The following is a 14,688-nucleotide window of genomic DNA, read 5'->3' on the forward strand; positions in this document are numbered from 1 at the left end:
ATTGCGCATTCACCCCTTACACACGGCTCCATGGCCAGCACCCAGGCCGGGGCTCCCACGTACCAGACTGGCCTGGCCTACGCAGGGGACACCTCACTTACCTCTCGGAGAGAAACGTCCATTTGCGTGTGCAAGGCAGCCAGTCGGGGAATTCCCAGTGGGAGTAGTGCTGGTCCCGCCTGCAGAGCACAGGGCATGCGTCAGAGCCCCACACCCGGCTGCTCTCCAGGCAGCTACATGCCTGGGCTAGAGGCAGAAGCTGCAGACTGGGGCAGGAACACCGTGGGGATCTGAGCCCAGCCAGGCCCCAGTCTCTCCCCCCTGAAACTCAGCCGCCCCCAGGATTCTCCCAAGAAGGGCTCTTCTCCCCCTCCCCGAGTCACCTGTGCCACAAAGGGTCTTGCAGGCCTTTACCCACAGGGCAGCCCTGAGAGGATGTTGCCCCCGGCTCACCAGCCTACACGGCACACCTGACTAAGGCCTCAGCCATGCCAGCCAGCAACCCAGCCTGGGCAGGCTGTGGGGGAAGCAGGCAGGTCCTGCAAGACAGGATCACGCAAAGGGCCACTGGGACTGCCCGCAGCTCCTCCAGCACCCACCCGAGGGTGCCCCGGCCCACCCAGCCTGCCACAGCCCCAGGGACAGCACCCGGCCTCTGCTGGCAGGTGCCTGAGGCCTGCGCCAAGAGGCCATACTCACAGGCTGTGGGTGGTGCTAGGACACTTCCACACGGGCGCCATGATGGAGTTGTGGAAGCCATTGGGAGCAAGCCCTCGGCACTGTGGCTTGGACCTCTGAGCACAGGAGAAAGCAGGGTTAGAGCCTGGCGCCACGCCAGAGACGCCCCAAACTAGGCGAGTGCTCGAGACAGCCCAACCCGACCCATCCCCAGACGCAGCCCCCCCCAACACAGCCTCCAGCCAGCCCAAGGGCCAGAACCTCTGAACGGCATAGTGACGCAGCACCCACCCCAAACCACAGCCACCCCCGGGCGGTGTCTGCACTGAGCCCCTGCTCAGCCCACGCGCCCCGGCGCACAGGGCGGCTGCTGCAGGTCAGAGAAGCCAAGCCCTTCCGGCCAGCTGCGGGACCCAGCAGGCACAGCATGCTCACACCCTAGCTAACGGCAGTCCAAGAACCTCCAACCCAGAGACTGAAAGAACTGGCACCGTCCCAAGCAGCAAGTCTGGTAGCAAGGGTCTGAATTGATCTAGCGACCCCAGGCTGGTACTGTCTGACTCGAGCCACCAGCGTCAGGCCTAGAGTTATAAAAGGGGAAAGCGATCTGGGCGAGTACAGCTGCATTCCTGCCCTCGGTAAATCGGGGCTGGTTCCGAGCAGAGCCGCAGGCGGGAGTAAAGGGTTGAAAAACATGCCAGCACAGGAACCGGAGTCGAGGTTCAGACCAGCTTTCTGTTCGAGACTCGACTCGAAGTGTTAGAGAATTTGCAGTTACTCAGACTGCCCAGAAAGTTGGTGTGCTCCAGGGGCCGGCAGGGTTACTGAGCCACACAGGGCTTCATATGACAAAGGGCTCCTGAGACAGCCCCGAAGGTCAAAAAATGGCTTGGGGGGAGTGGGAGAGAGACTTTTCTTAAGCTTGCCACATTCTACCAACCTGCTGGGGAGCCAACCAGCGCTCGGCCTAGGGGCTCAACTGCTCAAGAATTACCCCCAGGGAGTGCATGGCCCCCACTGCTCTTGTGACGGAGGTGCAGTCACCATCCCGCTTAGCTCTGAACAGATCACACTGAGCGCTCCTGGACGGAGGAACCAAGAGGATTTGTAGCCTGCCCACTCTCTCAGCAGCTGCAGCTCCAGGGGTTAAGTAGCAGTCTTTGATCCTGACCCACCCACCCAGCGTCAGTTTGAGTCCCCCTGAGGGCAGAATGCTAGAAGAGGCCAACAATACGCTTTTATTTTCAGAAAAGAAATAAGGGACTGGGTGACGGGGGCTGGATCACGAGGTAGTGCCCTGTGAAGCACCTGCCACTGGCTGCTGTCAGAAGACAGGACACTGGGCTGACCCAGTCTGGCCGTTCTTATAAATGTAAGCGAAGTACTCTTGAAACAATTGAGTCATGCAGCTGCATGCTGGGAAGGGAAAGAGGTTTGGGGGAAATGGAGAGAGGGCTCGAGTGAAGATTGGGGGAGGGATGGCCTGGGACACTGGGAAAGTGGGTGAGGAGCTGGGGAAGAACAGGGTCAGGACACCCGTCAGCCCCACATTCTCCTGTCCCGTGTGTGCATCAGGATCGGGGGGGGCCTGTGCCCTTCTACAGGGTCCCCCCCCCACATGAACCAGGCTCGGGCAGGGTATAACCCTGTGGTTTGTCTGAGTTCCCCTCCCTAACCTCCCATGTATGAGCTGTGACGGGGGGCTTCCCCCCCCAGTCTGAGCAGGGGAACAGTCACTCAGAGGGTGTCTCTGCCTCCCCCTGGGATCTGGTGGCCTTGGCTGACGAGGGGAGGGTATAGCCCCACTCCCTGCCCCCCATGCAAGCCAGGATGTGAGGGCCCTTTCCTAGCTCCACTTGCGCCAGCCTACAGGGAAGCCCTGGGCCCCTGGCTGGGGAGCTCCCAAAGGCAGGGCAGGCACGTGGACCAAGAACACATTGCTGGGCTGGGTGAGAGTTGAGAACAGGCATACTTGTAGAGCCCTGCAATCTGCTGGTCGCTGCGGACCAGTTCTCGAGGCTGACGGTCAGACCCCTGGGACTTCTGGGGCAGCTGCCAGTCAGAAGTGCAGCGAATAGCTCTTCAGTTGTTCAGCAGCCAGCAGGGCTCAACAGCTCATCAGCTGTTCAGCAAGGGGGGCTCATCAGCTGTTTGGAGAAGCAGGGGCTCAACTGCTGATGGAGGGCAGCTGGCTCCAAAACAGCTGGTGTGTGGATGCAGGTAGATCTAAAAGAGGGGGGGTAGACTGCGGCTGGGGTGACAGTTGATTCCTGGGGATGCAGCTCAGACATGGCTCTCAGAGCTATGGCTTTAGGCTGTATTTGTCTCCAAGCAGCTGAGACCCATCACACAGGAATGAACTGGCCACGTCACAGCTCTCAGCCACCTGTGCTTTCAGGAGTCTCCAGCACTGGAGATCTAGGCTCAGGCTATTTCTGCACTACAGACCTTACAGCACCTGCGAGGTGTCCCGTGTAGCCCTTCTATGCCAACGGCAGAGAGCTCTCCCGCCGACACAGAACCCTAGCAGATGAGGGTTGGCAGGAACCTCAGCAGGTATCTAGTCCAACCCCTGCTCAAAGCAGGACTAACCTCAGCTATATCATCCCAGCCAGGGCTTTGTCAAGCCTCAGCTTAAAAACCTCTAAGGATGGAGATTCCACCACCTCCCTAGGTAACCCATTCTAGTGCTTCACCGCTCTCCTAGGGAAAATCTTTTTCCTAATGTCCAACCTAGATCTCCTGCCCTGCAACTTGAGACCATTGCTCCTAGTTCTGTCATCTGCCACCACCGAGAACAGCCTAGCTCCATCCTCCCTGGAACCCCCTGCAGGTAGTTAATGGCTGCTATCAAATCCCCCCTCAGACTAAACAAGCCCAGTTCCCTCAGCCTCTCCTCATAAGTCTTGTGCTTCAGCCCCTCATCATTTTTGTTGCCCTCCGCTGGACTCTCTCCAACTTGTCCACAACCTTCCTGTAGTGGGGGGCCCAAAACTGGACACACTACTCTAAATGCGGCCTCACCAATGCCGAATAGAGGGGAATAATCACTTCCCGCGATCTGCTGGCAATGCTCCTCCTAATGCAGCCCAATATGCCATTAGCCTTCTTGACAACCAGGGCACACTGCTGACTCATATCCAGCTTCTTATCCACTGGAACCCCCAGGTCCTTTTCTGCAGAACTGCTGCCTAGCTCGTCGGTCCCCAGTCTGCAGCTGTGACATAATTAAACCACCCCCAATGAGCAGTGGTGGCTAAGTTGGCAGAAGAGCGTCTCCCACCGACGTGCTTCTACACTGGCACTTTTGTCGGTAAAATGTTGTCGATCAGGGGTGGGAAAAATACACCCAACCAACATAAGTGCTAGTGTAGACAAAACCTTAGCAATGCTGTTGCTGACTGATAAATGCTTTTCTGTGCACAACTGACTTCTCATGTGCTAATGGCTTAATGGGACGGGAAGGAGAGGAGGGTGAGCTGGCAATGGTGGCCAGGGGAGGGGGTTGTTACTTGTTGGGGGAGGAGAGACACACCAATCTTCTCTCACATATTTAGTTCCTGTAACCACCATGTAATAAAACTGTCACATTCTTGGGACATAGTCCATGGCTGAGCTTTCTCTTCCCAGCCCTGCTGGGAACTGCACACTGCAAACATTTCAAAGCACGACCATTATGCCCAGTACAAAGTACACTGGGGACAGGGAGAGAGGAGGAGCACTTAGGAATCACACAGCAACCATGTGGGCCAGTGGTGAGAACAGTGGGACTGTGACTCAAAGTCTGAGTTCTATTCCCAGCTCTGCCACTGGCCTGCTGGGTGATTTTGACCAAATCTCTGTGCCTCGATTTCCCCATCTCTACAACAGGATAATGATTTTTCCCTCCTTGAAATCTAATGATGAAAAGCACCATGAAAGACCTAGGTTATCTTCATTACCTGGCCATCTACATAACTACAACTACCTAAATGACCTCATCGCTTCTCCTCCAGGTAAAAAAACACCTAGGAAATTTACTGATGAAAAACTTCAGGAATGCAGAGTTACAGTTGCCCCATAGTATATCTTGCCCTTCTAGAACGCTTAGTTCAGCAAAACTCAAACTTGTGAAAGCCAGGAAATAGAAATTTATAGGACACGGCCACACAACCTGCCCTCTGAGTACTGCCCCAAAAGGCTTGTAGCACACACACACACACACACACACTCTCTTTGCACCATGCTGAATAGGAACTACCTGCACCTACCCTACTGTCACACACTTGGCCTACTCCACAGAAACATCTGCGACATTTTATAACCCTTTATCCTTTTCATGGAGAACAGAGAGGCTAGAGGGAGGTTACTAGCGGAAGTCCCCAAGGATCAGTCTCGGAACTAATCTTTTTAATATTTTCATTAATGACCACACACAAGAACTAGATGTTTGCTAATGAGACAAAGTTGGGTGCTTTGTCAATATAGTGGAGGATCAGATTATTATACAGGAAAAACCAGATGACCTTGACAACTGGAGTGACAGAATTGGAATGAAATTCAATAGTACGAAGTGCAAGGGGATAAACTATAAAGAGGGGCCTCAGCAAAGACGTAGGTGTCTGGGTCGATCACAAGATGACCATGAGCCTCCGATGTGATGCCACTGGGACAAAGGTAAATATGATGCTAGGATGTATCAGGTGAGGTACTGCTCGCAGGGATAGGGAGTATTAATGCCCTTGTAAGACCCCATCTGGAATACCATGCATAGTTCTGGTCACCCGCGTGCAAGACACATGAATTCTGACGTGGCCAGGCACAGAGAAGAGCTGCCATGCTGATCGGGGAGTGCCAGGCCTGTCTTACGAGCGTAGACTGACAGAGCTTTGATTAGCCTAGCAAAATGCAGGCTGCGAGGGGAGCTGACTGCTCTCAAGGAATACATCGGAGGTAACACCCCGTATAGGGCAGCTAAAGGCCAGTGTTGGCACAAGAACCAACAGGGCCATGAACACACAGAGGCTGGAGAGGGGAAGGTTTCTGACCATCAGAGGGAGGGAGGGAGGGAGGGCCTGGAACAGCCTCCCAACAGTAGTTGTGGGAGCAAACCACCTCACTGGCTTTACCATGGAGCTTGACAAGCTCATGAAAGGGATGCTGTGACAAGGCTGCTGGTGATCTCAGTGGACTGGCCTCGAGGACCCGGAGGAACCTTTGTTCAAACAGGGAGTTAGTCACTTTAAGCTGGTAGCTCTCCCTCCATGCCACGTCGCAGGGGACCCACCCCCTGCACCCTGTAGGGACTGCTTCCCTCCCCCACAGCTATGCTCTACACACATGGGTGAGGGGTGTCTCCAGTAGGGCTCCCAGTTCAGTAGCTGGACCCCCTTCCCACTCTGCCCAACACACACTGGGGGGGGACACCTCAAAGCTCAAGAGCCAGCCCCCCCGCTCTGCCTCATGCAGACGTTAAACCCAGGGCTGGGTGTGACAAGGGGCCAAATCAAAGAGGCTGCTGTTACCCCTGCTGACGGCATCCTCAGGCTGTGCCCCCGGACAGCCTCTGGCTCTGACTCAGAGACCTCACTGAGCAGGAGGTCGCTCTCCTCCTCCTCTGCCTGCAGCAGCACCTCCTCTGAGGGCACGAAGTCCACATCCTGGGAGGGGTCATCATCATCATCATCGGCCTCCTCCTCTTTCCTCCTCCTGCTCCGGCGCTTCTTCCTGGAGCTGTCAGAATCTGGCTCCTGGGTCCCCTCGTTGGGAGCCAGGGGCTGGTACACAGACGTCAGCTCCTCAGCCAGCTCCTGCAGGTAAAGCAAGGCCCTGGGGGCACCAAAGGGATCATTGGTAAGAGATCTGCCCCTGCCCCCTTAGGGCGTCTCCCTGGGCTACAGACAATGGGCTGGCACATGCTCAAGGTAGGAGCATGTCTGCCACTTGTGCCCAGAGGGGCCAGGCTGCACCAGGACTAGAGACCCACACCTTAACAGCACCCCAGCCAGGCCCTGCATGCAGGAGCCATGGCTCCCCTGCTGGAGACAGGACACCCTGCTTCTGAACGCCAAGCTTCCCTCAGAGCCCCTGGCTTCCACCTCATGAGCTCCTAGCAGAGCCCAGCAACGCTGCTCTGAGTCAGCCAGGGCCACGAGACACCATGAGCACCACTGCCCTGAACAGCAACAGCAGCCAGAAACGGAGAAAGGCAGACTCAGGATCCTTCATCCCAGTGAGGCAGAGGGAAAGGGGACCCTGACCTGACCACCGGGTGATTCCTGGCATGAATTCTGTGCAGTTAAACTAGGAGACCATGCCAGCTACCTGGGAAAGCAGAGGGTCAGGAAATGCCAGAGGTGAAGATACATGCTTAACCGTAACTCTGCTGCTTGGGCCTGGCCAGCATGACCACAGACTCCAACTCCATGGCCACATGCTAGTGCCTGTGTAACACAACAGAGCATCAACGCATCCTCTCCCCTCCTCAGAGGCACTGAATATTCTGAGCTCACTTTGACGCTAACATGTAGAGCACTGGTCCCCAAACGTTTTACCCCACGGCATGGCATCCCACCCCTGTCCACGCCTCCCCACCCCTTGCCCCCAGCTGGGGCTGGGTGAGGGCAGGGGGCTGCACTAGGTGCGGGGCCACGGTCGGGGCCGAGGCTGGGAACAGGGCTGCAGTGGATGGGGACCCCGGAGGTGTAAGCAGACTGGGGCCCCAGGAGCCGCAGCACAGGGCCAGAGCAGAACTTGAGGCAGAGCGAGGCTAGGTGGTGCTCCCTCCCTGTCCCGCGTAAGGCCTTAGCGGCGCACACCCCACAGTCTGGGGATCTCTAAATCCGAGTCATAACGACCCAGTAGCTGGTCGCCAACAAACCCTCTCTGTGCCCTGACTGACCACTGATGCTCCTGCCCTACACCCTTTGCCCAGGTGCCCAAGATCCCTGGGACTGAGGCGCATTCTCCCCCCATGGGCGGCTGGTGTGGACGCTGGAGCAGGGATTGCTCTTTCCCTGGACAATGCATCAGTCTCTGCCTCATGGAAACACCAGCAGGGAGCAGAAAACCCACCCAAAAAGGACTCTAGGAAGGCCAGCAAGGGGGTATTACAGCAGACTGCAAGCTGGCTGTACTCAAGGTTACAACCAGCTGTTTAAAGCTGGACTCTACATTTTAGGGCAATCTGAATAACTAGTGTTCTTCATAGGGGCGTGGGGTAGGCTTAGTGAGCCAAATGTGGGGTCATCTGACAAAGAGGTTCCTGAGATGCAGCTCCCTGAAGAGGAGGGCACAGCCTTTTTTTTTTTTTTTTAAAAAGGTTGACATATTCTACCATGGTTTTTATAGCCCGGATCTGACAACCAAACCAGGGCTCCGATTCTGGCACAGAGGTCTCAAGCTCTTGAGAATTAACTCCAATCCACTACCCTTTTGTGGGAGCCTAATTCAGAACGGTAGTCAGCAGTGGGCTTACCTCTCGTTTTAGGCATGCGCCCACTGCTCAGGAACTAGATTACAATGAACATGCACAGACAGAGAAGCCAAGAGGACTTGTAGTGTGGAAAATTTCACTGCAGCTCAGGGGGCTAAGCAGCAGCCTTTGATCCTGACCCAACCAGGTAGTCAGTTCAGATCCCATGTAGGGCAGAAATCTGGAAAAGGTTTGAAGGCATGTTGCTAAAATCAGTGTCTGGCAGTGTTCTTTTAGTTTTTAAATTAGACACGCAAATGCTTGCTGGGAGGCAAAGGGACATACACAGTGATGGGTGGTAGGTGAGTTAGCAGGCTCAGGACACTGAGAAGTTGGAAATGGGGGGAAATGGCAGAGGACGAGCCAGGAACTTGGGGGCTCTGTCTTTCTATAGAAGTCTGATCCCCTCCCTCATCTGGGCTAAGATCTGGAAGAGGCCTGTTCCTCCAGGGGTGTCTGAGCCCCTCTCCTTGCTTCAACTCATGGGACATGGGGGCCCTTGCTCTGTGTGCAGCTGAGAACAGGCATGTACCAAGAACACACTACTAAGATGGGGGTGAGAGTCAGGAATGGGCATACTTGCTGCACATCACAGGTTTCTGAAGTGGGGGGAGGAACGGGAACTGAGATAAATGGAGCAGGTCACACTTCTTTCAACTGTTGTTTCAGGCTGCATTCATCTCCATGGCGTTCTCATTCATCTGAGCCATCACATGGATAGGCCATTTCACACCCCACAGAGCTTGATCTTCCTATGCTTTGAGTTCTCCTGTGCTGCCAATCTGGACACAGCAAAGCTGTTGTACACAACAAAACTTGGATAAAATGAGCAACTGGCTTCTAATGTGCTAATGGCTTAATGGAATGGGGAGGGGAGGGGAGGAGGGTGAGCTGGCAATGGTGGCCGGGATGCTCTGTTATATGGTGCAAGGGACGGGGCGACAGGCACCAGCCTTGTTTCACAGGATTAAAGTCTCCGTAACCATCACGTAATAAAACGGTCACATTCTTGGTACACAGACCATCTGTGTTTGAGATCTCTCCCCACAGCCCTGCTGGGGACCGAACACAAACAGTCAAAACATGACCATTATTCCCAGTCCATTGTAACAAAGTGTAGGGGGGTAGGCCACTTAGGGTACATCTACACTGCAATGTAAACCCAAGATTGAGCCTAGGCTCAAGCCTAGCCCCCCTTTTCATCTGCACTGCAATTGCACGAACCCAGGGCTCAGACCCTGCAGGGTTGGAGGGTCTGAGTTCGAGTTAAGCCAGCACCCAGGGTTCAAGCCCTATTGCTTTGCAGTGTAGATTCAGCCCCACTTGACTTGGGTCCTGGGAGTCAGCCAGAAGTGTCCCATGGAATTGTGGGATAACTTCCGTAGTCCTTTCTGTCCCAACAACCTACAATCCACTCTACTGAAAATGGAAGCTCCCCACTTTGCAAAAAGCAGCAACTCAGATTAACCCATTCTCTTTTGAATACTGATCTGCAGGCATACTATAAGGCCCAGTCTACACCAACAGGCAAATTTGGCAGCAGTCAATGGGAGTTACACAAGCTACCGTAGAGTTGCTTGTGTCACTTGCATTGACTTCCTAAATTCCCTTCTGCACGCTGTCTCCACTACGCTACGCTGCCGGGAAACACATACCCGTCCAGGCAGTGCTGTGTTTTTTTGGGGAGGTGGTTTTATTAAATTGATTTCCGGACCAATTGAGCGGGTCTTCACTTCCATTCAATCGATCCAGATAAACTGGTCTGATGGTGGCAAATTTGCCGTCATCCGTGAAGATATACCCTCAGAGAGCCTCCTGGGTTTGCAATGGAGAGCAAACCAAACAAGCCTTTTGCAAAGTGAGTGGCTTCAAACTTCCTGTAATGTGGAGGGCGGACAGTGAAGTTCTCCCACAGTGCAAGTCCAGAATGGCCACATTTCAGGGCGGGGAGGATGGCGGGTGAAGAAGGGAGGGACTCTGGGGACAGGTCTACACTATCATTTAAGTCAATCTAACTTACCTCACTCAGGGGTGTGAAAGACACCCCCCCCCCCTCCGCCCCGAGTGATGCAAGTTACAGCAACCTAAGTCCTGTCCACACCGCTGCTATGTCTGCACTTCCCAGGAGGTGGAGTAATCATGCCGACGGGAGAATGCTCTCTCGTCAGCATACAGCATCTTCACCAGATGCGCTACAGCGGCACAGTTGCATCAGTGCTGATGTAGCACTTCTACTGCAGACCTGCCCTGGGATACGGTTACTCGGACTAGGGTCTGCACACTACAATGTGGACGCTAGAGCCCTGGGATCAAACGTGGGTTAGAAAAGTCTTAATGTAGGCTTAAAATACAATGTATACACCTAAGTACAGGGTTCCTTAGGACGGGCCCGCTCCCACTAGCCCTGGGCTTACACTGCAGTGTAGACATACCCTCTGGCACCACATAGCAACCATGCTGGCTAGCGGAGACAAGAGTGGACTTGGACTCAGGAGCCCTGGGCTCTACTGCCAGCTCTGCCACCAGCCTGCTGGGTGACCTGGGCCAAACCTGAGCGTTACTGATGAGAAGTGCTACGTAGGCGCTAGCTATCATCACCTGCCCACACACCTGCAACTGCCTAAGTGACCTGAACTACCAACCACGTTTGAAAAAACGAGGAAATCCCTTGACTAAAGCATCGTTAATGCAGAGACGCAGTTGCCTGGTGGTATCTCATGCCTTTCTAGAACGTTGAGGGCATCAGAACTCGAGCTTCTGAAAGCCAGGAAATACTGGGTTAGGGTACACACCCACACAGCCGTAACTCTGCCCTGTTTGAGTGATGCCCCAACAGACTCATTGCACCCAGTCACACTCTCCCTTTGCATTGTACTGAACCGGAGCTCATTCAAATACAACCTACTCCACAGGAAGATCACCTCATCTGCTGCATTTCACAGCATCCCCACCCCGATGCATACGATTCCACCCAGCACTCTGTTTTCACTCACCCTTTATTAAACCCACAGCCCACGCTCACCTCCCACCTAACTGCTGACAATCCACATTGGAAGAAGACCCCCGTGTCCTGCTACTGACACAGCCTACACAATGCAATACTGACATGAGGGATGCTGGCTCTCCTACGGCAGACAAGCACCTCTTTCCTTTGTTCACATGCGCATGGGTCAGGGAGAGGGGCTCACAAACACCCCAAAGGGCCACAGCCCCCCCCTCCCAGATTGCCTCACATTACACTCAGTTCTGCCAATTTGCGCCACCGAATGTCCCCCATTCAATACAGCTACACTTAACGCAGCGAACGCAGCGGCAGTGTACACACAGATCTCCCCGTGGCTACTGCCAGCTCCAGTGGGCAGAGTTAAGGTTGCGTGGGCATGCACCATAACTCTATTTCCTGGGTTTGAGTTTTGCCAAACTCGATGATCCGGAAGGGCACCAGATATCACTGGGCAACCTTGTCTCTGGGCTAACAACCATTTTGTCAGTGAATTTTCACAAGTCAGTTGCTGAAGCAGCAAGTGTCTGGCCCCTTGAGCTCTCCCAGCCCATGGCCATGTCCTGCTCAGCCAGCAGCACTGCCCTCCCAGGTGCCACTCTGGGGACAGGGCAGTGAATTCAGATCCACACTTATCCAATGCCACCCCATATCCAGTGTGACTCCGTGCTCCGCAGGGAGTGTGCATGTGGGGGGGGGGGGCGAAGGCAGTGAGCAACTGCAGCTCACCGGTGAATGGATTCCCCGGTCTGTCTGCTGACCACAGCCCAGCACACAGGATGACAAGATGCTGCCCTGCAAATCCTGCCAGACAGTCTACTGCATTGAAAACCAGCCCCGCAGAGCACAGTCAAAGCTGGTTCCTTGCTGCTGCAGATATACAAGAGTCAGAGCCTTCCCCGGCTCAGAGCACTTCACTGAGCAGCCAGAACCACCTCTGTGGCAGTCTGATGACCGTTTTTATGGACTTCCCCAGGCACTTTCCCAAGAGAGCAGAGATGGGAGTTCTAGGGCAAGGTGGAGCTAGGACACAACCAGAACCCCACAAGGTCACCAAGGAGCAGCCGAGCAGGCTAGGGGCACCATGGAGCTGTGGGAAAGCCCCCTAGGGAGCAAAGGCAAGAAGCCAGATGGCAAGAGAGCAGCTATCCCTCTCTGCCCTGCACAAGCCACCCATGGGCTGAAGCACCTTCAAGTCTCACACCGGAGAGAGAAACCTACACACAGCTCTCCAAGCATGTTCCCCACTAGATCCCTGCATGCTGGGCTCGAACCAAGCCTCTCTCTTCCAGACAGACACATTCCAACCTGGCCCAGGCACTGCAGACTACAGGGAATCTGCGTCCCACACCCCAGCTCAAAATTCCCGAAAGGCACTCCTGGGCAGACCCCAGCGCTGGCCACGTCAGCCTAGCGAGCCGCATGCTGGCGGATTGAATCCTCTTCCCTAGTCCCAGTGGCTGAGAACAGCATGCAGGCCGACCAGGCACCTGACTGCGGCAAGGGACGACGGCTCCCTGGACAGGGCCTTGTGGGGACCCAGCCAGGACAAGAGTCCCACGTGAAGCCCAATGCAGAGGTGGAGTTACAGCACCTACAGTGGCAGGGATGACCTGCCAGGAGCAGGACGGCTGTCCCAGAGCACCATGCCCAGCTGCACAGCTTACCCTCCTATTCGTTATTCGTAGTAACAAGGAGGCTAGGTGCTGCAGAAACACAGGCCAGAGAAATGACCCCTGCTCTGCCCTCAAGAGCACACTCACACTGGCACTAGCACCCTTTCACCCAGCACACTTCTATGCTAGTGACCCCAATCCCCAAAACATGTGCTCTTACACCAGCCCCTCTCCCCCACACACCCACTCTTACACTTTAGCAGCCCGCCTCTTGGGGCGCCCACTGGGTGTGGCCTCCATGCTGTCAGGTGCTTCATTGTCCCCCCGCATCTTCTGCACGCAGATGGGCTCCGGCGCTTGGCAGTCCAGATCCTGCGACAGCTTCAGCAGGAGCAGCTCTGCTTTGGATTTACGGCCTCGTTTCTTTGGCACTTTCACAGGTGGGGTGGGCCCATTCTCTGAGGTCCCAGGGGCCTCCCCCTGCACCTCGGCTTCCGCACTGGCTGGACATTTGCGGGCAGGGGGTTTCCTTTTGGCTTTTCGAATCCGAAGAGGCTTCTTCCTGGGCATGGCAGCTGCCGATCCCCCTTGGGGGTGGGCCAAGACCTCCAAATCCACCAGTGCTGGAAGCTCACCTGTCCAAAGAGAAGGGGGCAAGTTATCAGTGACATGCAGCTCTGCTCACCAAGCCACAGCTGCCTTGCTGACTACCAGCAGGTGGTGATGGGCCATCAGTCATCAGCTCTGCAGACACAAAGGCCTTTTGCTTTGGAGCAAAGTTGGGGAACTGAGGCTCTCTGGTTAAGCCCAAATTCCAGCAGCAAGCAGGAGACGCTCACACACACTGCCCAACACCCCTCATTCCTCAGCCACAGGGACCCCTGTGGGGAGAAAGGCTCTCTCAAAGGCCCATTCAGTGCCTGGCATCTCTGCTCTTTGAGGGGCTTATATAACAAACTGGCTTTGATCATTTCCTGTTTGACAGGGCCTCACAGGATGAAGGAGCCCTGGATTATTTGAAAGAGAAGAAAGTCCCTGCTCTGAACAGCTTGGCTGGAGGGCACCAGCAGAGCACACAAGGTGAGTGATGGGTGAGGTCAGCAGGACTGAAGAACTCCGTGAGAGCATAAGAACCAAGATTAGAAGCTGTCACACCATCCACAGCCACAGCAACTCCTGGCCCAGCTGCTGCCCTCGCTCCATGCCCTCACTCTCCAGTGCCAATGCTCTGCAGCTGCCAATCACAAGGTACTCAACAAGTGGGGAAGCGGGAGCAGCCCCATGGGCAGGCAGAGCCAAGCCCACCCATGAGGCGCTGTGGTCTGGGTCCCAGAGAGCTGGGCTCTGTTCCTGGCTTTAACCACAAGCTTTCCACAAGCACATAAGCAAGCCCTGTGACATGGCTATGGCTCACCCAATACTCCTCCCAAGGGAGTGGAGAGAGGCCTCATTTAGATTGTGCAGCACAATGGATTATTAAGGGAGAAGCTCTCAGCTAAGGGGGAATGAAAGACCAAGAGGGTCTCTGATTTTCCCCCAACATGGCCTAATTCAGGAGACTCCCTGAGCTGAGTTTGTGGCTCAGTGCAGCTTGCCAGCACTTAGAAAGCTCCCAAACAACTGGGCAATCTCCTGAGCTCCCCAGACCCTCCAAATTTCAGCAGCAGGCAGATTCTCACATGGGCCTCCCATTTTGAATGGGTTTTGTTTCAAATTCCCACAAAGGTCCTGAGCCAATGCCCGTGCCTTCTCAGCCCCCGAGGGGGACATTTCAGAGAGTTATGCTATGTGCAACCGAAAACTGGGGGCTTGCAACAGAAAATTCTAAATGGCCACAACAGAAACCCCCACTGAAACGCAGCCATTTGTGGGGGAGCCTGGCAGCTGTTTAATTGCACACAGGTTAGAAGAAGTAGTGAGAGAGGATCCAGTACATGACA

General features: G+C 54.9%; 1 protein-coding gene across 1 annotated transcript in view; it reads right to left on the bottom strand.

Moving 5' to 3' along the window:
- GTF3C2 (general transcription factor IIIC subunit 2) overlaps positions 1-14,688 on the bottom strand; it is a 34,260-nt gene that overhangs the window by 16,884 nt on the left and 2,688 nt on the right. Inside the window, exons 2-5 of the mRNA XM_067550533.1 lie at positions 13,002-13,383; positions 6,183-6,486; positions 700-794; positions 102-179 (exon numbers count right to left, since the gene is read on the bottom strand). Of these exons, the coding sequence (XP_067406634.1) occupies positions 102-179; positions 700-794; positions 6,183-6,486; positions 13,002-13,383 (859 nt within the window). The remainder of the gene's footprint in view (positions 1-101; positions 180-699; positions 795-6,182; positions 6,487-13,001; positions 13,384-14,688) is intronic.

This window comes from Emydura macquarii, unplaced genomic scaffold (genome assembly GCF_026122565.2).
Source record: "Emydura macquarii macquarii isolate MOO-44397 ecotype Brisbane River unplaced genomic scaffold, CSIRO-AGI_Emac_v2 contig_1300, whole genome shotgun sequence".
Lineage (NCBI taxonomy): Eukaryota > Metazoa > Chordata > Testudines > Chelidae > Emydura > Emydura macquarii.